Source organism: Phyllostomus hastatus, unplaced genomic scaffold (genome assembly GCF_019186645.2).
Source record: "Phyllostomus hastatus isolate PE091 unplaced genomic scaffold, TTU_PhHast_1.1 phas_scaffold_345, whole genome shotgun sequence".
Classification (NCBI taxonomy): domain Eukaryota; kingdom Metazoa; phylum Chordata; class Mammalia; order Chiroptera; family Phyllostomidae; genus Phyllostomus; species Phyllostomus hastatus.
In genome coordinates, this window is record NW_025334024.1 from 32,258,702 (window position 1) to 32,283,419 (window position 24,718).

The 24,718-nt window shown below is 51.0% G+C and overlaps 1 protein-coding gene across 1 annotated transcript; it reads right to left on the reverse strand.

Moving 5' to 3' along the window:
• Positions 1-3,025: 3,025 nt before the first annotated feature.
• On the reverse strand, positions 3,026-17,541 carry PRDM7 (PR/SET domain 7). Its single transcript, XM_045818480.1, has 13 exons — positions 17,524-17,541; positions 15,435-15,531; positions 14,765-15,259; positions 14,533-14,627; positions 14,276-14,402; positions 14,083-14,190; positions 13,118-13,167; positions 11,419-11,575; positions 10,701-10,802; positions 10,227-10,498; positions 9,745-9,812; positions 8,386-8,579; positions 3,026-3,111 (listed from the first exon to the last, which is right to left on the reverse strand). The coding sequence occupies exons 1-13, from the start codon at positions 17,539-17,541 to the stop codon at positions 3,026-3,028; spliced, it is 1,869 nt and encodes a 622-aa protein (XP_045674436.1).
• Between the last annotated feature and the right edge of the window lie 7,177 nt (positions 17,542-24,718).

Consider the following 24,718-nt stretch of genomic DNA (forward strand, 5'->3'; position numbering starts at 1 on the left):
AAGGAGAAATGACACGCTGTGGTACCGGGCCAGGCCCTGGCGGAGTAAGCCCTAAGGAAGGAATCACCGGAGGAAGTCAGAGATGTGACCCATAACACACCCCCACAAGTGGCAAAACGAAATGGCTCTGCTTCCCGCAAAATTAGGTCACATTATCTCGTGAAACTGCTCCCAGGATTCCCTCCCCCACCTAAGTGTTGAACACCTAACCAAAGGGGTCCCAGAACTGGGAATGTATTGATCAGATCTCAATCCAGGCAAAGTCTCCTCATGTCAGTTCTGGGAGGGGATGGTCTGAGATCACCAAACTTTGCCTCCTTGTGGAGCGGGAGGGGGCAGGACTGAGGCAGAAGCTGAGCTGCCTGTCAGCCTTGCCTCCAACACCTCACAGGACCCCACCCAGAAGCCGGTCGTTTAACAGAGAGGATGGTCCTTCTAGGTGGCTGCCTCAGGGGCTCCTCATCTGCCCTCTGGGTGGCGCTGGGTGGACGAGCCCAACCTGCCTCCGATCCCCAGGGCAGAGCACCGTGTGTCTGTCTGCGGAGCGTGCCCCTGTGCAAACCTACGGTCCAAGGTGATGGCCTCCAAGGTGATGAGTTAAATTCTGCAGTGACAGCTGGACTCACACTCACTGACAGCAACAGCCACCCTCCCATCTCCAGCCTGACCGTGTGCAGCAGAAGCCAGCACTTGTCCCATGAACTGAGTTCACTGGTGGCTCATGCGTCAATGTGTTGGGCCACAGTGTCACCCAGGCCCATGGTCCTCAGCCAGGTGACTTGTTGGAACCCTCTGGACCTCTCTGGGACACACCTACCAACCCTCTGTCCCAGGGCAAGCGCAGCCATCTCTGGCCTGGGCAGTGACTCAAATGGGGAGACAAGTGAAGCAGGCAGAGCCCACGACAAAGTCTGGATGTGGTTGCTCTGGGGTCAGGCTCTGACTCCAACCACAAAGTGGCTTTGAACATGGGCACAGGCATCCTTCCCATGAGGGTCCTGCCACCGTGACTTGTGGGCTTCTCTGTGGTCGGTGCCTGTCCAGACAGCAGCCAGATCAGCCAAGGTCTCAGGGCTCTGCCCAGGGCCTTAGCTGACCAAGAAGAATCGTCAATTCCAGGTTACTGAGCAGCATGTGCTGTGTGTTTCACCTGCATGGTTTCAAGTCTATGAGGCAGAAACACCTTCAGCCACGTGCCCGGAAATGTTAGCAAGATGGTTCAATAGCACAACTGCACTAAGGCTCTGGCACACAGACCAGGCCCGGAGGCCCGGCTGCCAGGTAGCCCAGCAGCAGCACCAGGCTCGCAGCTTCAGCTGTCTTTCCACTCTGTTTCCTGTGCCTGTGTTTTGCCCTCCTGGTAGCGAGGGGCTCCTGCACTTCCAGTACCATAGTTGCCCAGTCGCACAGACGGGAGGGAGGAGGGCAGGACCCCCTCCAGGAAGACTTGTGCTTTGTGCCACTGTCTGCAGCAGGTGTCTGCTCTGATCAGTCGGTGCATATTCTGTTTGGGAGTCTGTTCTCATCAGTAGGTGTCTGTTCTGATTGGCTGGTGTCTGTGCCCAGGGGCTGGGACGACCACACCACCCAGTGGGCCCTCCTGCCCCCCTGCCCTGTGGGTCTGGCTCTGAAGTGAGCACACTGATGATGCCTGTGTGCTGGCTGGTGATGAGCGTGCTGTGCTGAGGCACGGTTTGTGGCTGTGTTGTAGGTGTTCTGTGTGTCCATTGCTGTGACTTGCATCCTGGCCTGTGCCTGCAGGGAAACTCAGAGGGGTATTGATATCCCAACAGCTAACAACTAGCATGACAACAAAATTAGCACAGAAGTCTAAAGTGCAACGTGCTGCTGTGTTTTTAGTCCACTCCCTGTGCAGACAATAACACTTCCTGTGAAGTGATACAAGCAGCATAGTGCACAAAATTTTTGTAGCAATTTCATGGTTATTTGTTTACTCAGAAAGATTTAGGGCTCCTTCTGACATGGCTGTAGTTGTGGGAACACTGTCCCTCGTTAACTTGAAACTATCAGGGACCTGAGTGGAGGGGATGTGGCCATCCCCAGGTCTCATCCCTCCACCGGCCCCACTGCTCCCAGGCCCTCGCCCCTCTTTACCTGACAATATCAGGGGAGTCCTGCCTGGACACTGGCCTCATGTCAGGAGCTGGGGCTGAGTGCACAAGCCAGAGAGAAGAGCTGGCTGGGGACAGTGCATTCTGGTGGCTGGAACCAAGACTCTGGATGTTGGTCCATGAAGGACCTGATGTGGCTGCCCCCCCTCCTGTGGTCATCAGGAGACAGTAGGTGCTGGCTGGGGAGCAGGGGGTTGCTGTGGGGGCAAAGCCACCATGATGACAGAAAAGGGAAGGAAAGAGGAGGAAGCAGCGGTGGCTGCCAGGGACAGGTGGGAAGACAAGAGGACAGCCCCTTTGAATGTCCCTTCCTGTGGAATTTTCAGGTTCATTTGTTGTCAGCTCCTGCTACCTACTCTGAGCTCAGATTCCGGCCCCCCAGAGTCGTTGTGCCCTGTGAGTCTCAACGCGTCTACAGAGCGCACAGCTGGGATCTGCACCCAGCTCTGCCACCTCCACCCTGTTAACCCCCTGTGCAGTCCCTGGAAGGTGAAAGGGACTTCAAAATGTGTTATGAATAGCTTCACAGGACAAGTGGCCATGTGAAATACTTAAGAAGTGAGATAGCCACCCGTGGCTCTAACACCCCCTGAAGCCATACAGGAGACGCTGGCAATAGTGCAGATTGCTTCTCTCCATCCAGGGTTGTCGTCACCTGCAGCCACCGTCTTTCCTGGTTTATAACAAACACTGGGAGGAGGCTCCTCGGCACCCGGGCCAGTGATGCCTAGGAAACCCAGGCTTCTTTGTCCTTGCCCGATTTGATCTGAAAATGCAGGCACAGAACCTGCAAAGAAAAACCCCCATCAGGTAGAAATCCCCTCACCGTGGTTCCTTGAATGAGACGAGTTTGCCCTGCGCCATTCCTGACCTACATTTTTTGGGAATGGGCGTCAGTCATTCTTTGAGAAGTAGACGGGAGACTGAGGTGGCCACTGGGGAACATCAGTACGTCCATCTGGTGCCCGGAGAGAGCTCCCTGAAAGGACAGGAGGAGAAAGACCACAGCACAAGGCTTCCTGCCCGGTAAGCCAGGTGGCTCAGTCCCTACCACGCTGACTGGTGGTAAGGGCTTGGATTTGCTACTATCCCGACCTTCCATTACCAACTGCAGCTTATGAGACATCTTGGGGCCTCCTTAGAAGGCACCATCTGGGCAAAAAAACTGCAAGTCCACATAGTACATGAGACACTGTTCACAAGCCTGTGGTGGGAGGCGAACAGAAAGGTCATTGTTCCAGGTCACGGGGGTGGGTGTCCCCCTTTCGTGAATCCACCAGCAGGAACAGGGTGGGTCATGCTTAGGTCACCCTCATGCGGGAGGGGGTACAATAGGGGTCCTCGCTTTTTGCCATCTCTCTGAATTGAAGTCAGTCCTGGTTCTGAGAAAAGCGTGACCTGTAGGAGCTGCCAGCACCCTCGCTTATACAGACGTAGATGTTTACCCTGTTCTCACCCTGAATCTCGCTGGACTCCCACCCACTGGGTCCATGGGAATTCTGTGCTCCTGGGCCATTGTGGACAATACCTGGAAATGGGTGGCCAGGAATGACCAACATTGTGTGTGTCTGCTCTGCACTTAGCATGTGCATTGTCCCATCAGACTTCACAAACAAAAGTTTAAAGATACAATAAGAGTTTCGAGATGGTGTCAGTGGTGTATTAAACCCCAGTGGGCCAAAGTACAGGTAAGTGCATAGATGAGGTGCACCCAGGTCAGGCAGGTGCTGTCCCCAGACTCAGTTCTCAGCAAGAGCTAGGTGAGGGTGTTGCTCCACGGGTCACTCTTAGTACCGCCTGCCTGTGTTAAGGAGGACAGGAGGCTGCCCAGGCTCATTGGGAGGGTGGTGACCTGGAGTGAGGCATGTCCCCAACCTCAGGCCTCCTTCCCAGGGCAGCAGAGTCTATGTGGGGAAAGCAGTGGTGTCTGCTCAGCCTCTGAATTTGGCTTCAGGCCCCCACCCAGTCCTTATCTTCCCTTGTCCAGCACTAAAGACCCAGAACATGTGGGCACCAAAAGCTGTTCGGTGAGACTTGTGATCTCAGCCATCCTCTGTACTGACTTAACTTTGAATGTCAAACTGAAAGGCTGGGGTTACCCTTCCCATTGTACAGAGTAGGAAAAAGGCACAGAGAAGTGAGACTCTTGTCTTAGGTCACACAGCTGGAGAGGGCATAGCTGAGACTCAGACCCAGAGGGGACTGGTCGGGAGTGCGTATGCTGTGCACCATGAGGTGCTGACCCTAACGGGGCAGCAAGGGGAGGTCGAGGCAGACCAGGTGCCCAGACTGAGCCAGGCTCACGTCCATGCACATGCACACGTCCCTCCCTGCCGTTCACCTCTGAGGCTGCAGAGGAAATCAGGAGACTAGGAGCCAAGAGGGGCAAAGGGGGAAAGGTGGGGATCCTATTAAGAGAAAAGGCCCCACTTCCCAGGCATCCAGGAAATTTCCTTCCCTGGTGTCTCATATGAGGGGACGGACAAAAAATCAGAATTACCTCCTGGAGGGTGGGCCCCTTGTAATGCAGGCTTCCCCCACTAGGTGAGTGTTCTAGGCACACACCTGTATCAGTGCACCAGCTGGTGTTGTGAGAGGGTGCATTTGGCCTCGGTGAAATTTTTGAAGACTCTTCCAACACGTTTGCCCATTTCATGATGGGTGATTGACAAGTGCACCTGCCCACACCATGCTGAATGTTCAGCAGTTTTTGACCAAAAATGCTCATGATCCCCATGCCCCACCTTTCCTATTTACCCAATCTTGCCTGGAGTGACTATGTTTTTGTTTCTCCAGATGAAAATAGCCCTCAAAGGGAAATGTTTTGCTGATGTGGAAGAAGTGAAACAAAACAATGGCAGAAGCACTAAAAGGCATTGAAATCAACAAGTTCGAAAACTCTTTTGAGCAGTGGAAAAAAACATCTTGATAGGTGTATTGCATCAAATGGAAAAGACTTAGAAGGTGACTGAAGTTTAAATATGTAAGGACAAATCCACAATTTCTTATAAATAAATTCCATGTTTTGGGGCTCCCCCTTCCGTATACCTCTCCCTGGGTAGTAACCTAACTGGACCAATTCCAGACTATGCCTTTGCAGGAGCTGAGTTTCTGTTGCTGAGAGTGTGGGTTCTCTGGGCCCCTCCTAGAACCATCTGCTTTCACTGATAAGGGGGATGAGGTATTTGAGCTTCAAATTTGTATGGAAATAAAACTATTTAGAACAGGCGGCAAAACAAAACAAAATCCCATGGAGGAGATTGGTGTTGACATCTCCATAGCATTTAAGGAGCTATTTGTCTATCACATCTCTTGTTATGAAAATGGAGGGTTTGTTTAGCCATGTAACTTATTTACAAATGACACTCTTGGGGAGAGTAAACGGCCAGTACATTTATCTGAAGTCCCCTCAGAGCTGAGGTAAAAAGTGTGTGTTGGCTAATTTGTCCTTTGGCTGTTGAGATGCGATTTAATGCTAACAACTTACTCAACTTTTCCTGCAAACATGGGACTTCTTCCCTGAGTGTGTCCTCTGGTGTGTGATGAGATGTGACTGGCATGTAAAGCCTCGCCCACACTCCCTGCAAACATAGGGCTTCTCCCCAGAGTGTGTCCTCTGGTGTGTGATGAGAGTTGACTTCTGTGCAAAGCCTTGCCCACACTCCCTGCAAACATAGGGCTTCTCCCCAGAGTGTGTCCTCTGGTGTGTGATGAGAGTTGACTTCTGTGCAAAGCCTTGCCCACACTCCCTGCAAACATAGGGCTTCTCCCCAGAGTGTGTCCTCTGGTGTCTGATGAGAGTTGACTTCTGTGCAAAGCCTTGCCCACACTCCCTGCAAACATAGGGCTTCTCTCCAGAGTGTGTCCTCTGGTGTCTGATGAGATCTGACTTCCATGTAAAGCCTCGCCCACACTCCCTGCAGACATGGGGCTTCTCCCCTGGGTGTGTCCTCTGGTGTGTGATGAGATGTGACCCATCGTCGAAGCCTTGCCCACACCCTCCGTGCCCGAGTGCTACAATTCTTGACGTTCCCCCTCCCACAGATAATTTCTCCGTGTCCTCTGGATGCACTCTCTGGCCTGTGCTGGGCTCTTCCTGCATTATTTCCTCGCACTCACTAGAGCTCCCCATTTGTTCCCTGCAGGGTTTCAAAACGGCCCTTGAGATTCTCCTCTGACTGGTCCTTTTATGCAAACATTTCGACCTTTCTTTGACCTCTCGCCCTTCAGCTTTGTCATTCCAGCTGTGTGTGCTACTATGTTGCTGCTGCTGATTCTGATCCTCTGGGCAGGGCTCCTCTGCTTGGAGGTGTTTTCTTGCAGATGTTCCCAGGAGACTCTGAGAGGGGTGGCTGCGCTTCATGTGTCGGCTGAGGAATTTCTGACTGGAGAAGGCCAGAGAGCAGGAGGGACATGGGTGCACCTCTGGCTTTGGTTCCGCTGAAAGAGAAAGGTTTGGTCAGGGATGTTGGTGAGAATGCCTGGGCTGCACAACTCGTCTCCTGGTAAGACCTGCCCCATGAATCCTTCTTACTGCGGTGACAACGCAAGCTCCGTCTCCCACAACGTGTCCACTCGCAGTCTATCTTCCTCCTCATTTTTACGCAGTGCACCTTCTTCAGACACCCAGAAAGCCCACATCAAGGGTCTTTCCTAACACTGTGCACACTAGGGACTCCCGAGTAGCTCCAGGGGCCGGTTCAGTCCCTGAGCGGATGGAGCCGCAGCGACCTTCCCACACACGTCACGTGTCGTGTTCAAGAGGGAAACCACAGGCCCCAGCTAGGAACTGCTTCTCCCTCAGTGTTCCACAGTCACAAAGTGGAGGTGCGTCCTTCCTCCGCCTCACGCCGAGGTTCACACCTAGCAGTTTCATTCCTTGTTAGCCCGTTTCAGATACACTAGGATGTCCTGTTGGTAAGCGTCTCTCCCACCACACTTCTCACACGCCCGACTCCCACACCACTCCTGCCAGTCCGCCACCCTCTCCCTCGTAGGGATGAAGTCATCCCTGAGGGTTCCCCACTGGGGTTTATCTTCCAAAGTCTACCAAAGCGGCATCCCAGAAGAGATGCACTTTCTGGCCTCTGCCGGTCTCTTCCCCCATCACTCTCTCAGGCGCACTCTGCCGCTGGAGGCCGCATGGCCGTCCCGTCTCACTGAACAAGGTCCCCACTGGCTCGGCGCTGCATCGCCAGATGCTCAGCACCCACCCACCTCCGCTTTTACTCTGTGTCCAGCTCAAGGCCACAGTGGCCCTCAGACCGATCAACGGCCCCCCGCCCACCTCCCCGCTCTAGCTACTCCCTCTGTCTGAGATCCTTTGCCCGCAGGTACTTTTTAAAATGTTTTCTCTGGAGAGAGCTTCTCCCTGACCACCTGCCACACTGCACCCTCCCCTCACACAGATCCCAAGGCACTTGTCCTGGGTTCGTTTTCTCTGGAGCACTAACCGCTGTGTGATATTGCGCACGTGCACGCATGTACCCCTGGGTTTCCCTCCTTCACCTGTCAGCGGCTCGAGAGCAGTGGTGCTGACCAGGGCGTTAATCTGCATTTCCAGATCCCAGAGCCCTGTGTGGCACAGGTAGGGACTCACAGGGCAACTAACTGAAATCACGAATGAATGCATATTAACATGTTTCATTTAGAAATTAGAGGAAATTAAGAAGGAACAACTATAAAAAGTCCAGAAAAACCTGCTTTGTTGAGAGAGCTGGTCAGTTCCCAAAAACTTGTTTTTTGCTGTGACCAGGGTGGCTCAGTGGGTTGGGTGTTGTCCCACAACGCAAAAGGTCATGGGTTCAATTCCTGGTCAGGGCACAGGGCTGGGTTGAGTGTTTAGTCCCCAGCTGGACCAGGGCACATACGAGAGGCAACTGATCGATGTCTCTCTTGCACATTGATGTTTCTCTCCCTCTCCTTCCCCTTCCCTCTCTCTAAAAGTAAGTAATTCAAATCTCTTCAAAAACTTGAGGGGTTTTTGTGGCCTCTAAGCCTTTCAGTACTATATCCTATTGTGTATTTAGTGCATGAAGAATTTTAAAAATTTGCACAGAAATTAAAAATATAAAAATTCTTTTAAGAGTCAAAGGCATATGAAATGAATCCTTAATTTCTAAAACATCTGATATGAACATTTACTGACTTTAGAGGGGATTTTACTCAACTTCAGAGTTGGACCATGACCATGAACATTTCTAAGGAAAGTTTTTCTTTTCTTTTTGTTTTGAGGAAGAACAGTAGTGCCCACCTCTCCCGGATGCGATCTCTCTCTTCCACTTGCTGCCCCACTTGATGCCCAGCTCCTGGCCATACTCGTCCCCGTACCAGACCAGCAGCTCACAGCCCGGCCTGACGACCCGGCAGGTTCGGTAGAAAATCTGCCTTTGGTATTGAAAGGCCACCAGGTTCTGCTCTTCATCATCCCGGGCACAGTTCACATACCTGGGATTGAGGCAGAGGAAGGGAAAGAAAACCACAGTGATGAGTTCCCACTACCTGTTACATCCATGTCCAGCTCCTCACTGATTCTTAAGGCCCATTAGGCTCTGGTATTGCCCACTGTCCTAATGCTCCCAGGGAACCTCTGTTCACTGTCTGAGCGTCCGTCACCATGTCATGTGAATGCCTACCTCCAAGTCCTGCTTGCAGTGCTAATGCTGCCTAACACCATTTTCTAAAAACCCAGTTCTAGACTTAACCTCTACCCTGATTGGCCATAATATCCAGTGAGCTCTGGGTTCTCTAAACACTAAGTCAAGTTCTGTTTGACACCCCAGAATCTGGTGCTTGATCTAGACTCAGTTTCTAGATTAGCTCACGTCATTCGATAGTCAGGCTAAGCCCATCTTCTCTTGAGAGGTCTTTCTCCAGGCTCCCCACACTTAACTTGGGGTACCATTCACTTGTCTTCCCAAGGTTCCCATAGAAAGTTGGAGGTCTCTTTGTCTTAGCAAAATAACACAGAACAGTAACAGTTGATTCACGTTCTGTTTCCCTTGATGAAAGAGCCTCTCGCAGAAAAGGGGCCCATGACCATTCCTCTGCAGGCCTCAGAGCCCAGCTCTAGTTTGAAGTGAGGCTGGGATGATTTGCAGACCTCATAGCTGTAGGCCATCCTTGGTTTGTGCTCTCCTGACACCATGTTCATCTCAAAAAATAGGAAAATTACAGTTAAATATTTCTGATAGCAATTGTTTCATGTGTGTCTGCAATAAGTCTTTCATAAGGACATGGGTTGCCTGATCTCTTTAAGTAATAAATTCCTTTGTCTAATCTGGAACATAATATGTGCTTAATTAATGTTGATTAGATAAATTAAAGTACAATCCAGGATCCCAGGAGAATCTAGGTCTTTCTAGGTTTTTCTGCCCTAGGGCCCAAATTTTGTCTAGTATCAAAAATTTTATAGAATTTTCTATAGAAACTCTTTATGTTTTCAAGAACATATGCTATATTTCTATCTCCTTTTTTTTCTAAATGTCTCTTGATATGAAAGAACACTGTGTGGAGAAAAAGAGGAACAAAGGGTTAAGGGAGACCACTGGGGTGGTGCGATGACAAGGAAGAGGAGTGTCCCCTCTGGCACCCAGTGACCGGTCGACCTCACCTCATCCAGTTGGCCCAGGATTTGTCCTTTCCATCCACATACTCATAGCAGTTTCTCCCTTTGGTGATCTGAGTTTCAGAAAAGAAGTTAAAGACCTTTTATTTTTTTGGTGGGGAGGTAATAGTCAGAAGAATTATTTTACCCTACTGTCATCAAAGCTCTTCCAGCCTGCACGGGGATTTAACTGTCAGTTGTTGCCACATGATATTTTTCTTTCTCATCATCTACGTATCCGAGTCTACCTGTCCAATCAGAGTGGGAGCCCCACAAGGGAGGAGCCACTCCTTTGTGTCTGTACCACTTTGCTCCCGCTCACCTTCTGATCCTTAAACAGGAGCTCTGTGTTCATGTAAAGTCCAGTCAGTACACAGAGCTAACCATATTGTCCCCTCCATGTCTAGCATGTAAAAGGTGAGGTCCCTCCAGGCCACAGGGAGGGTGTGGGAAGCCAGAGGACAGGGGAAGAGGTAAATAGTTCTCACCAGCCAGGAGTAGCCGCCATTGGCTGCCTCTTCATCTTCTGTGATGTGTCCTTCATAAGGGCCAAAGTGCAGACCCACTGGCAAGTCTGCTGCCTCATTCCACACTCCAAGCCCAGCCTCAGGGATGCCCGATGGCCCAATTCTCAACCCAGGGGGCAGGGTGAGGGCTGAGCGGTGGGGATGCCCCTTGTCTACTACACTGTCCATTACAAATGTAGGGGGCCCATGCACAGCACAGCTGTTGATGAAGAAGTTCTGACACTTCTCACAATCTGGAGACGAGAGCAACAGGGGTTAGGGAAGGTATAGTGCTTGTACCTGGACACAAAGAGTTTCAGAGGGAGAGCCTAGGCCCTCACATCACTGAGCCCCAACCCTGCAGTCCTGGTTAGTGGAGGGAGGGAATGATGTAGGGACTAACTGGCTAGATGCAATTATTGTATCATAACATGCTACTAAATGAGGGTCACTTACAAAGGTAGTCATCATCCTGGGGCTCGCTGACCTCTTGGTACATATGGCCCTTTCTTTCTCGTAGGCTGTACATCTTCACATCCATCTCCTTTCTCCTGGATTCTAAGTTGGAGAAGTGCAAGGTTGGTGGGGTCTGGAGTGTTAGTTCCCGTTTTGTCAGAAAACAGTCAATCTCCTCCCATCAAATTATCACCTGTCCCTTCTACATACTCTGGTATTTAGAAGGTTTCCTACCTATTGGTTCAGAGAGACTAAGAGTCCACACTGACTACAGATGACTGATTCAATATTAGTTTCTAGATCTTCCCAGGATCAGGTTTAACTTCCCAACATTCACTCATTCATAAATTATTTATGGAGTGCACATTATGTGTTAGGCATTGAGGAAAGGCCTGGGCACACAACACCAATAAAGTGTGGTTGCTATTATCACAGATGGATTTATTGAACAATTTGCATGTGTCAATTGTTTTAAATGTAATTTAATGTTTTCAAACAATATATGAGTGATGTTTCCTTATCTTCACTTTATACATTAGCATGCAGGAGCTCAGAGAATGTATAGGATTTGCCCAAAGCCCCATTGCTAACTTCAGTCTCAGCTTAGCCCATCTTAAATGCAGGCCCATCCAAAGTCCACCCCACAGACCTAGGACATATTTATCAGCCCTTTTGTAGGACTTATAGGAGCTAACATTTCTGAATTATTTTCTCTTACCTGACTTTTCTCTAATGTGCTCTCCAGAGGCACTTGCTTCTGCAGGAGGGGACAGTGGTTTCTGGGCCTGCTCTGAGTCACTTGCAGTCAGCAAATTCGCTGTTCTGGACAATTCCTTCAAACTAGATTCATTGCTTAATGATGGTCTGGACATTGCCTTCAATGTGAGGGTCATGTATTAAAAGGTAACATGCATTTATTTAATTCTTAAGAGCTTATGATATATTCTCATATGCATGAGTGTAATTAATACTTCAGCAGCCCTTGGAAATATCTGGGGAGTATGAATATTAGAATGATAAGGAAGGGCCTATATGGGTATTGAATTCAAGACTAGAACCCATGCCTTAGGCTCTTTCTTTTAAACTTTCTCTATGATAGTGAGAGTGAGGCATGTGTGGAAGAGAATAAAGAAATAGTTGGCAGAAACATATCTAGATAATAAAGAAAATGATGCTAAAATTCACAAACTGCTGTATCTTGGAAAGAATATTTGTAATCAGATTAGCTCGTTCCCACCAATTTTGTTTGAATGAAGTTGTACCACTAGCTAGTTCTCTTCAGTTTCCTGATCTACAACATGCTCATTTTTATTGTTACAGTGACCATGAGATACAACGATGTTCACTGTGTATAGCAATATAAAGTGTTCTGTGAGCTGCGTAATACAGTATGGATGTGAGATTACAGTCCTGCCATCAATGTTACCTTCATCTGTCTTCATATTTGATATCTCACAGAAATTATCTTCAGTGTTCATTGGCCCATTCTAGTTTAATTTGCAATTGTGAAATCATTTATTCAGCAAATGTTCAGGGGCTCTTGGGGCCATGAGACTTCTGAGAAGAATGCAGTATGGACCAGCCTCGGAAAGAGCTCACACAGAGGTAGGCGGTCAGCTAAACAAATTATTCCAAACAGGGTGAGAGTGGCCTCATTAGCACTCAGAGAAAGAAGCTGTTACTTCCTCCTACAGGGATGGGCATTTGAAATCGGTTGCGGATGGATGAGTTTCTATTGAATAGTGTGTAACCTATATGCAGTCCTTAAGCCATTTTATCACTTGTTTCTCAATCATCAAACCTGAAGCTCCTGAGGGCTGGGAGATGCTTTCTTAGAGTGGGAGGCTCTGGTGCTGCGGAGCCTATACCCTTCTTTATGTGGCACTTTCCACTGTACAAACTGCCTGCACACCAGACGCTTCCCTTGCAGGGGTGTCCAGACTGTGGTCCGCAGGCTGCATGCAGCCCAGGATGGCTGCGAGTGTGGCCCAGCACAACTTTGTACATCTACTTAAAACATTTGTGATTATTTTGTGATTACATGTTGCAATGTATTTAATGTGTGGCCCGAGACAACCCTTCTTCCAGTGTGGCCCAGAGACGCCCAAAGGCTGGACACCTCTGCGGGGTCTGGCTACATCTCTCGCTTCAGCGTAGCGGGAAAGAATTTCGGATGGAATCATGAGTCAGATGAGTGGTGTAATGATACATAGAAGAGACAGTGTAAAGTCTATAAAACTATGACAGTTTTACTGAGTAAGTGGTTTAGAGAAGGAGCTACAGATTACATTGCACTGCCTCTAATACACAGGATCAAACACTTCTATGTCTCTGAAACTCTCTGCGTTCTACTGCTCTTACCTGCATCTGTATCCACGGGGAAGTTCTTCCTGTCAACAGGGTTGGGAAATACTCACCTTGTGGTGTTTACTCTGCTCCCCTCTGAAGGCCACCCAAGAAGGTTTGACTAAAGGATGATGAGAAATCAGTGTTTTGGTTGGTAAATGTTTCCAGAATCTGGAGGTTCTCATTAGGTACCCAGAATTCCGAATCAGAGGGTAGGCCAAGGGCGATCCAAGGATGATGGAAATGTCTTCTGAGCCATCATTAAGGCTTAAGCTTCTATTCGGGGCACCAAGTAATATTCTTAAAATGCTTTAAAAAAAAACTAGACAAAGCATCCTATGTGCTTAATCCTACATTCATAAAGTATTTATTATATATATTAAAAAATAAATTAGCCTGGCTGGTGCGGGCTGTGAACCACAGGGTCGCTGGTTCGATTCCCAGTCGGGGCACATGCCTGGGTTGCGGCCGGGTCCCCAGCAGGGGGCGCGAGAGAGGCAACCACACACTGATGCTTCTCTTCCTCCCTCCCTAAAAACCAATAAAACTTTAAAAAGCCTTCCTTACTTAAAAAATAAACTGGCCTTTCAGGACAAAAATATAACAAAGGTCCTGCGACCGTGCAGGGGCGCCGTGTACGACGTCACACGACCGTCCTGACCGTCCTCCGTCCTGTCTCCTTCATTCGGGCGGCACCGTGGCCGCCTGGCGTCTCCCCCCACGGCCGTGGGCGTCGTCGGGCTCGGTCGCGCACGCAGTCTCGGGAGGACTTCCCGCCACGACCGCGCCGCGGACCGCGCGCCGGGTTGGACGCCGCCCCCGCCGGAGAGCCCAGCGCCCGCGGGCACCGGGGAACGAACGGCGCCCCCCCCACGCTGCGCGGCCGGCCCGCGCGCCCCTCCCCCTCCTCGGGGCGAGTCCGTCGGGCCTCGCTCGCGTCCGTGGCCGCTCGCCGGTGCGCGCGCGAACACACGCGACCACGTGCTCGTCTGAGGACTTCCCACGGACGCCCTCGGCGGCCCGCCACGGCCCTCACCTCGCTGCCTGGGCGTCCACTCCTCGTCCGAGTCGTCGCTGGACGCCGCCCGGGGCGCGGCCGCCCGCCCGCGGCGGCGCATGAAGGCCGGCCGCGGGGCCCGGAGACCTGCGGAGAGACGGAGCCTTGGCCCGGAGAGCGCAGCGCCGGGGGCGGGCCGCACGGGGCGCCGCGGGCAGCCGGCCGCCGTTACCGAGGCCGAGCAGCACTTCGTAGTTGCTCTTCACGTTCCGGTACCGGCCCTTCTCCCAGGCGCCCATCGCCGCCCAGTCCGCCCGGGAGAAGTAGGCGGCGATGTCCTTGAAGGCGTCGTCGTCGGCCTGCAAGGGCGGGAGACGGCGTGGGGCTGCGGCCGGCCGCCTCCGCCCGGGGGCGCCCTCCGCCTCTCGCCGGCCCGCGACGCCGCCCCGCGGCAGCCGGGTCCGCGCTGGCCGCCGCCCCGCCGCTCACCTGCGCCGCCCGGCCCGGTCGCGCCGCGTCCCCCTCGGGGCGCTCCTGCGGCTCGCGGTCGGGGCTCATGGCGTCCCTCCCCGAGTCGGTGGCGCCTGTGGAGGGAGAGGGCGCTGGGAGGGCCGCACGCCTCTCCCCCCCGCGGCTGGCAGGGCGCCCGGAGCGGGGACGTGGGGGCCCAGCGGGACGAGGGCAGTGGACGGGCCACGCAGAGCCGCCCGCGGCGGCGCACTGTCGGCCCTTCCCTCCGGGGCCGCCTCAGGAGGAGGCGCGCGGCCCGAGGCGCCCGACCGGGAAGGCGGCTTTCTGGGGAAGGGGCGCGGGGCCGCCCCGAGCCCTGGGGAGTCCGCGCGGCCGAGGCGCGGTCCCCAGGAGACGGCCGTCCGTCGGGCGCCCGGGGCTTCGGGGGCCCTCAGGACCAGACCCGGGGCTTCCAGGCCGAGCGCGCGCGGTGCTGGCGGCGGGGGAGGCCGCCGGGCCTCCGAGGCTGAGGAGACCGGGGGCCGCTCGCCGTAGGCTCTCCCGACCCCGCGTCCCCGACGACGGCGTCTCTGAGTTTGGGGAGATTCGGTCCCTGTGGGCGCGCTGCCGGCCGGGTGCCCGGGCTGAGGGGAGCTGGGGCTGTCGGGCTGTTCGGGGGTCTGAGCGTCGGGGGAGTTAGAGTATGTCCGGGCGAGGAGGTCTGGGGTCCCGCGGGTTAGCGGACTTGGGCCCCCGCCCCCAGCCTCTGAGGATGAGGGCACCTAGGCTCTCATAGGCTGGACTTTGGAGGCCGTGGGCTAAGGGTTCCACGTGGCAAGGTCCCCGTTTTCCTGTCAGTCTGCCGGATCCCCTGCCTCGCTGCCCACCCTGGCCTTGGCTTCTCAGCTTCTGTCTTCCCGCCCTCAGGAGGTGTGACGCACGGGGGGCGAGGCTCCAGCCAATGTAGTGCAGCGGGCACAAGCAGCCAATCAGTGCTGAGATCGCAGGGTCTGCTCGCCAATTGGCGGTCAGAAGAATCTGAAAGGGCGGGATGGGGGGGTGGAGCCTGTCTGGCAGTCTCGATTTCCCAGGCCCGCCCCATCCCGCGGGGATTGGCTGCTCTGGTTCCTGCGAGTGCCTGTCACGCAGCCTGCAGCGAGGACCGCGGCTTGGTGGTTTCCGTGGCTAGTTTTCCAGCCGCTGGTGAGGGACCCTCCCGCAGGACATGGGAACCTCGGGCCCGGGCAGGTCTTCAGGGTGGATGTGGCCCTCCTGCCACCTGACAAAGTGTCTTTGTTCCCCCATACTGTGGTCGGGACCCCCGACTTTCGTCTAGGCCCGTCTGTGCCCCCCCTTCTCAAACCCACTTTCAGTAAGAGCTGTGTAATCAGTGAGGACGCGGTCAAGACTGCACTGCATTCTGGGAAACTTGTCAGTAAATCCTGACCACGCAATTCCCAGACACAAAAGAAGTCCCAGAGGGCTGAAAGACTGAACACATGGAGTAATAAGTATACCAGAAAAGCCATGGGGAGAAGTGGTGATACGAGGAATAGGTTTGTTGAAGTAGCTTTGTCAGGTCTACAAAGGCTTCAGAAGTAAGAAGACAAGATATAAGCAAACAGAAATGAAAACAAACAAAACACCCTGAGAAAACCTACAAGTATTTTGCACAAATATAAGGCACCTAATCTGAGGACGGGGGTCCAGGGTCAGTGTAGCTGCCACTGGCTTTCACAGGAAAAAACGGAAATAGGGTTTCGGGCCCTCACCTCATTTTGAGCACAGAAAGATAACTTCATTTCCATGGGTCAGAAATAAGCCAACTAACCGTAATTATTACTGTGAAATTGCATAAAGGAGAACCTCACCAAAGTGGAGTTGGCGGGTGAGAGGGAGTGCTCTCACGTAGCACCACCCTGGGTCAATTACAGGAAAAAGTGTCAACCACAGGCCCCCCCCAGGAAGATGTACTGGTGCCTCCCAGCAGACACTGACTTCCCAGCAACTCAGCCAGAGAGAAACCGTGGAAGTGCAATGCGACTTACTTCCATGGAAGTCAACCCACAGAAGTTCTTTACATTCGAAGACCACGGTGCACTCAGGAAGACACCAGCCTTCCTCATCTCAAGATCTTTCATGCAATCATAACTTCTGCAGAAATCTGCATACACCTGTTTTATCGGTTCAGCCACAGCAAACTTATAGAAAGATGCACCCCCCAGAGTCAAACAAGGATGGCTCCAGCAACATGAAATCAGAGATGGCTGGCCTGAAGGCCACACATCCGGGGTTTTGCCAAGGCCCTGGAAAACATGGTAGTTACATTCTTCTGAATAACAACGTCCTTCCTTGGGGTGAAAGGGACCCCAACTTCTTAATGCTAATTTATTCAGGTTGGCCAGTTGGCTCCTGACAAAGAATTTGGACTTTGTATTATCAATAGAACATACAAGAACTATGTAGAATGATCTGCCCACAATAATTAGTCAATGTTTATTAAGTGATGAAATGAACTGTCATGAACATACAGGGTGGGGAAAATGTAGGTTTACAGTTGTGAGTGTTCAAAACAGAGAGTTTATTCTTGCATTATTTATTAATCATTGTACAATTTCCCATACAAACCTACTGCTGCCCTACCCTGCATGTGGTTCTATGTAGACTAAGATGAGCAGCAGTTGTGGACCACATCTTATACTTCATATGTTTATACAGATTAGATTTGCGGAATCTTTGAGTCAAATTGATTCTGTCTTCTTTTTTAAATGAGAATAAGATTTACTCAGCCGTCTCGAGGGCAGTAACTGTGGGGATCAGGACCAGAGTCATGCCTGTGTGTGAGTGCCCAGGCTTTCTATTCGGGACAGAGGGTGGGAGTGGGCCCTTTTGTTACAGTGCTGTTATGGCTACAGGGCACTGATGAATGGTCGTTGTTATTTTCTCCCTGCAGGTGCACCCTGCTCTTGTTTTTCTTCTTCTTTAACAGGACTCAGAGCAGCAGTAACTGGATCCCCCACTCTCACTCACAGGACTCAGCGCTGACATCCCGGCACCCCCAATCTCTCAGGCTTATCCCCTCTACACAGTCCCATGAACCGATGTGACAGGACCCCTGCTCTCTCAGGGGGAGCCCCTCCCCCAATCACAGGGCTCAGATACGAGGTGGTGTCAGGGCTCCATATTCTCTCGGGTGAGACCCCTCCTCACCCTCAGAGGACCCAGAGCTGATGGGACAGGTCCCTCTGTGCTGGCAGAGTGGGCCTGCTGGCTCTCAGACGTCCACTGCCTGGAAATGCTCCGCTCTGCTGCCATCTAGTGCACATCCTGGGGATGGCACCTATTTACTCAGCAGCTGCTCCGACCGTTTTGCGAGGACGCTTGGAATCTCCAGGGCACCTCACACCATCCCCAGCTCAGCAGGTGTTACATGCCCATCGTGGTTGGACCCAAAGCTCACATGACAGGGCCCACTACTGCCGCTGGGGGGACCTTTCCCCAAACTAATGTGACAAGACCCCTGTTCTCCCAGAGAGGGACCCCTGTCCATAACCACAGAACCCAGAGCTGAAGTGACTCGACCCCTTACTCTGGCAGCCGGGCCCCTTTGCATACTCATAGGCCCCGAGCTGATGTCACGGGACCACTGCTCTCTCTGGGTGAAACCCCGCCCCACGCTCCCTGAACCCCCTTAACTGGAGGGGATGTGGCACCACCCCTGTTCTCTCTGATGAGACCCCTCCAGCACTCGGACGATGCAGAGCTGTGACCACAGGACCCCGCTCTCCCAGGTGGGCTCCCCAGTCATGCACAGGGCCCAGACCTCGTGTCACAGGCCTTGCTGTTCTCCTAGGAGGGACCCCTGGCCGTACCGATAAGACCCTGTGCTGAGGCAACACGGCTCCTCACTCTCTGGTAGGACCGACACCTTCTTACAGCCACAGGAGCAAAAGCTGCAGCTGCCGTGCCCTCTACTGTCTCCAGTGTGACCCGGCCCCCATGTCACAGCACCCAGAGCCGATGTGACAGGACCCCCTGCGCTCCCTGGGAGGGACCCTGCACACACCGGGGGGCCCCAGAGCCAAGGGGACGGGAACCACTCTTCTCCCCGGTGGGACAGGTTTCCAGACACACAGGGACAGAGCCTGTGTGATGGGCTCCCTACTCTGTCAGGTGGGAGCCCTTCCCGTGTCCATGGGTCTCGGCTGTCAGGCAGGATGCCTGTCTTTCCCAGGTCGGGACCCTCTTCACTGTGAAAGGACCCCACTCCTTGCTGGGAGAGGCACCTTCCCACACACTCAGGACCCAGAGTTCAGATGGCAGGGCCCCCTACTTTCTCAGTGAGGGGCCCACCCCACATTCACAGGACCCCAAGGTGATGAGACAGCACCCCAGACTATCCCATGTTGGACCCCCACACACTCTCTGGGACCCTGGCTGATGTCAGAAGACCAGGTGTCCTCTCGGGTGGGGCCTCTCCTCCTGCTCACAGCAGCCAGTGCTGACTGGGAACCACAGCTTCCTCTTCCTGGCGAGGTTTTCTTCCTGCAATTCTGGGACCCAGGGCTGAAGTGACAACACCCCCAGCTCTCTCTGCAAAGCCCCTGTTCCCGCACCCACAGCGCACAGGCGATGGGACAGGACCCGTCACACCCACAGGCGGGGATGTTCCCCCGAAGTCACAGGGCTGATGTGGCCGAGCCCTGTGCTCTTGGAGGGGGGCTGTCTTCAGGCTCCCAGGACCCACAGCTGAAGTGACAGGACCCCTGCTCTCTCAAGTCAGACCCCTCCCCACAATCACTGGGATCACAGGTGAAGGGTCAGGACACTTGCATTTCACAGGGAGGGGCCTTTCTCAACCCTCACAGGACACAGGTGTGCAGTGACAGGACACTCCCATCTCTCCTGTAGTCCTCTCCACACTCAAGTGGCCCAGGCCTGAGGTCACAGGACCCTTACACTCTCAGGTGGGACCCCTCTCCTTGCTTATAGGACCCAGAGCTGACTTGACACGACCTCTTATGCTCTCTGGTGAGGACCCAGAGCTCATGTTATGGGGCTCCATCCTCTCTTAGGAAAAAGTACTTCTCCCAGCAGTCAGAGGACCCAGGACTGACTTGTCAGGACCCCTTTTTTACACTCTAATACACACCGCCATCTAGCGAGCATTTTTGGGATAGCATCTGAGTTGAGGCCAGCAGGAAATGGTTTTGTCGCCGCCTTGTGGACATATTGGGAACAGCACCTTTTTCATAGCATCTGCTCGCATCATTTTGCAAGGTCACTTTGAAGCCCCTCTGAGCCTCGCGCCATCACAGCCTCAGTACATTGTATGTGCCCACGTTTCCGTTCTATGTCTAATGCTGTTCTGCACGTGGGGTTCCTGACTCTCTCATGCGAGTGAGGTTCCCATGCCTGTGCATGTCCCGAAATAGGTTGTTTCATTTGCTAATCTGTTTTATACCTGTTGGATTATTAGACCAGCCCAAAGATTCTTAAGGCTAGAGGAAGGATCATTTCTCCACCGCTTAAGCAAACAGTCACATATTTAATAGCAGGTGAATCTGTGGAGTACATGTTCGTAACCATTTACTTAAGTAAGATTTAACAATTTAACTGAAGTAACTTATTCTCAAAACTGAAGGATTATGTCAATGAAGTATGGAACAAGGTACTAATGTAGCTTGTTGCTATAAAACTTTTATGTAAAGTGTCAGAGGCGGTAATGAAGAGGGCCAACATTTTATACTTGGCACGTTGATTTTAAACAGGCTGTTAAGAAAGGGGAGACTGGGAAATTACTCAGGATTGACATCTCATTTATTCCTGAGAGATTTAGTTTCCAAAACTGGGTTTAGGAAGAGAGCTTCAGCACAATCACCTCAGCTTTAGACAGTAAGACTTTCTAGCAAGAGCTTGTCGACCCTCTTACCTTACTCCCTGTGTCTTAGAGGTTTTGGGAGATAAGAAATCTCATCACAAGTGGTGAATGTGTGTGTGGCCCTTTTCCCACTGAAGATGCATGAACATAAGCAACATTCTCAGCCCCTTTGGCTTTGTCACTTCAAGAAAGGTACAAGCACAACTGCAGGGCAACAAAAGGTTTGTGGTGTGTGTGGAGATGTTGCTGTGAGTGATGGAATGTGTCCAAAGTGGATTGTGAAGTTTCATGATGGAGATTTCTCACACGCAGTTGCTGTTCCGGTAGGCAGACCTGTGGCAGCGGAGAGCCATGGAGGGGAGACATTCACTGAGGACAGACCACGTAATGGCACGTGGGAGACAGGTGACCTACTGAATGGATCCAGATCAAGCATCGAGAATTCTTTGCACCAGCACGGTGACGTTCATCACTTTGATGCTGTCTTCCACAGAAGTGAAATGGGCTGCTGGGGGGCCCCTTTTGACTGAATTTCTACAAGCCGTTCTCCACCGAAACCTAAGGAAAACATTCTGCTTCCAAGACAAATTTTGAGGGGTGATGCACTGTTGATATGTTAGAATAACGTGGAATGGGAGAGTTGAGGGGTAAGAAAGGAACCACCACCCGCAGCCCCTCCAAAGGGTGGTCTTCACCCAAAGGAGGTGATGTTGTGTATGTGGTGGATTCCCGAGGGTGTTGTGCAGCGGGAGCTCCTTGCAGAAACCTAGTGGGTTACTCCCATCAGAGCAACTGAAAGCCACCTGTGGGAAAGTGTTCAGAATTTGTCAGCAGAAGACTCAGAAGGTGCATGACCATTTATTTCAGTCTTTCCAAATTTCTCTTAGTGGAGAGAGAATTCCATTCCCTGGAAGACTGCAGAAGGCACCTGGAAGAGTTCTCTGCTTCGAAATAGAACAATGTTGTGGGAGGATGGAATGAATGGTGAAGTTGCCTGAAAGGTGGCAGGGGCCAGTGGAACAAAGCTGTGAGTACATTGTCCAGTCGTTGTTCAGTCACGTTTTGGGGGGAAAAGGAGAAGTGTGCCTGTCATGGCACCTGATGGTAAAAACTGAATTAACTTCTCTGCCAAGCCAGTAAGTGGTTCCATGTGTTCCAAGTGTCGGTCTGTGCTGCCATCTTGTGGCAATTTTGGGGAATGATGACTTAGTGCAGGTCAGCAGTGAAAGCAGTTGATACCAATGGAATATAAATGACTTTTGATGGCAGAGGTTTTTATGAGTGCATTTGAAAACGAGTAAGTATCAGGGCTGTCCATTTACCTTGTTACAGGTTTCCAGATTAATGGCCAGGAAAGCAATAAGTGTGTTTTATGTGACATTTCTTGGATCTGGCTGTGTAGTGTGATAGAGTCAGGTTTCTACAATTTCCAAGTGTGCTTGAAAATTGTAATTTGCTTTGTTGCAGCTTTCTTTAAAAAAAAAGATTTTATTTATTTATTTTTTAGAGAGGGAAGGGAGGGGTAGAGAGAGAGAGAGAGAGTGAGAAATCAATGTGCGGTTGCTGGGGGTCATGGCCTGCAACCGAGGCATATACCCTGACTGGGAATCGAACCTGCGACAGTTTGGTTCGCAGCCCATGCTCAATCCAGTGAGCTACGCCAGCCAGGTGTTGCAGCTTTCTTAAACAACACGGAGGTAAAATTTATTTAAAATTCTCCACCAAGAGTTCAAAGAAAGTAAAGTAAAATACAAGCACTCTCATTTTATGTACGTGCCCTACAGAGATGTTTATGGGCTCATTTCCTCAGCTCCGCCTAGATTGACTTTACTGTTTTAGGTTCATTGTACCGCTAAAAAGCCTTTTTGTGAAGCCAATAGTACCAGTGTGTTTCCAACTGTCAGTCTCTGCTGCCATCTGGCGGTCATTTTGGGGAATGACGCCTCAGTTCAAGTCTGCAGGAAAAGGGACTGATTTCAGTGGAGTATCAATGGCTTTTGATGGCAGCGGTATTTACCAATTCATTAGAAAACGTCTAAATGTCAGCACTGTCCAGTTACCTTGTGAGTGGTGTGCAGGTTAAAGGCAAAGGGAGCAATTATGCGCTTTATGTGAAGTTTCTTGGAACTGGCTTTATAGCGTACCAGCAGCAGGCTTTGACCGAGTTGCAGGAATGCCTAAAAATCTTTTGTAATTTGATTTGTTTCTTACAGCTTCCTCAAACAATGAGAAAAGTAAAGTTTATTAAATTTTCTCTACTATGGTGTAAAATACAAAATAAAATACGTAAATAAAATAAAAGTGTCACTGTTTTGTGTATGTGGCCTTAGGGACATGTCTTGGGGCTCTTTTTCTCTTTTTTGTCTGGATGTCTTTTACTATTTTAGTTTCCTCATATGGGGGCAAAAACTGGTACATTTCCAGTTTCTGTTTCTTACGTGTATTTCTGCGTGAAAATTTCTTTCTCAAGTTTTGGCATGTAGTATGTTAAGCATATTTCAGTTAAAGTTATTTTGTATCTCAAACAGTGGTTCATTTTGGAGATTATTTAGGTGTCTGTTTCATAAATACCAAACCACAGAAGTTTCCAGTCACCCACTTTCAGTTAATTCCAGCTTAAGTGCTATGAGAGCAAAAAACAAACTGTATATGAGTTCAATGCTGCCATGCTGGTTGCAGCCTGCTTTATACTGGGCCGGCCAAAAAGTCAGTTTGGTCCCTCACCACTGTCGTCTTCACTCCACCATCACGTGACTCTGGTTCACATATTTGTCTTTAAGTTTATTCGAAACCCTTTGCTTAAACTGTATCGTGACAGATGTCCTATCAGCATGCATTAAAAAAAGCAGAAGCTCACCAGAACTGCTGAGTGTGGGGCTATTTTCATATTGAAAATGGATGAACAGAAGTAATATTTTCAGTACATTACACTGTGGGATCAAGAGGGTTACATCAAGAGGGTTAAAAGGCCAGTTAAATGGAATACAAGATTTGTGGCACATAGGAGAAGGTGGTGTGATGGGTTGAACATGTCAGAAGTGGTCTGTGAAGTTTCTCATTGGAGATTTCTTGTGTGAGGGTTCCCCACCCGTCAGATGGACAAGTCACAGTCAATAGCCATCCAGTCCAGACGTTCATCAAGGACAGAACCCATTTTGCCACGTGGGAGACAGGCGACATACTAAAAAATCCCTAAGGAGGTGTAGAAAATAATTTCCACCAGTATGGTTACATGAATCACTTTGATATTTGGGTTTAGAGAAGTTAAGGGGGGAGGAGGAGGGATCCCTGCCTGACCACATTTCCACATCAGATTGTCTGCTGATATGCAAGGAAAACATTCCATTTCAAAGACAAATTGTGGAGAAGGTGATGAATTGTTGATATTTGACACTAATGTGGATTGGGAGAGGTCATGAGCACATGAAGGGGAACCACCAGCAGCCACTCCAAAGTGTGGTCTGCACCCAGACAAGGCAATGCTGTGGATATGGTGGGATCATTACAGAGTCCTGTACTAGGAGCTCCTTGCCAGAAACCAGGCGGTTACTTCTAACAAGTACTGCTCCCCATTGGACCAACAGAAGTCACTGCTCCAGGGAAAGAGTCCTGAATTTGTCAGCAGAAGACGCGTAACTGGCCATCAGGAGAAGGTGAGAGAGCACGTTTCTCTTTGGTGACCAGGGGAAAACAGCTCCAGCCTGGCTGGGCAGTCCTGATTTATCTGCAGTACTCATAAGATGTCGTATCCTTGGACTGCCAGGTATTTCAGCCTTTCCTAAATTTTCTTAGTGGAGAAAAATTTTCTGGTCTGTGGAAGACTGCAAAAGGCACCTGGAAAGAGTTCTGTGTTCCAAAAGATAATGTTGTGGGCAGATGGAATGATGAAGTTGACTGAATGATAGCAGAGGACAATGGAAGTAAGTGGTAAAACCGCTGTCCAGTCACATGGTTGAGGAAAAAAAAAAAAATTTGCCTGTCATTGCATTTTACTGGAAAACTCAGGAACCTTTTGGCCAAGCCTGTAGTACAGCATGTGTTCCAAGTGCCAGTCTTTGCTGCCATCTCGTGGCCATTTTGGGGAATGACATGTTAGTTTAGGTCCACAGGAAAGTGATTCTAGTGAAATATCAACGACTTTTGATGGCAGTGGTATTTACAAGTGCATTCGAAAACATCTAAATGTCAGGACTATGCAGTTATCTTGTGACTAATCTCCAGAGTAACAGCCAAGGGAGAAATAAGCGTGTTTTATGTGACGTTTCTTGGAACTGGCCTTGTAGCATAATAAATTCAGGTTTTTGCAAGTGCCAACTGTGCTTGAAAGCCGTTTGTAATTTGCTT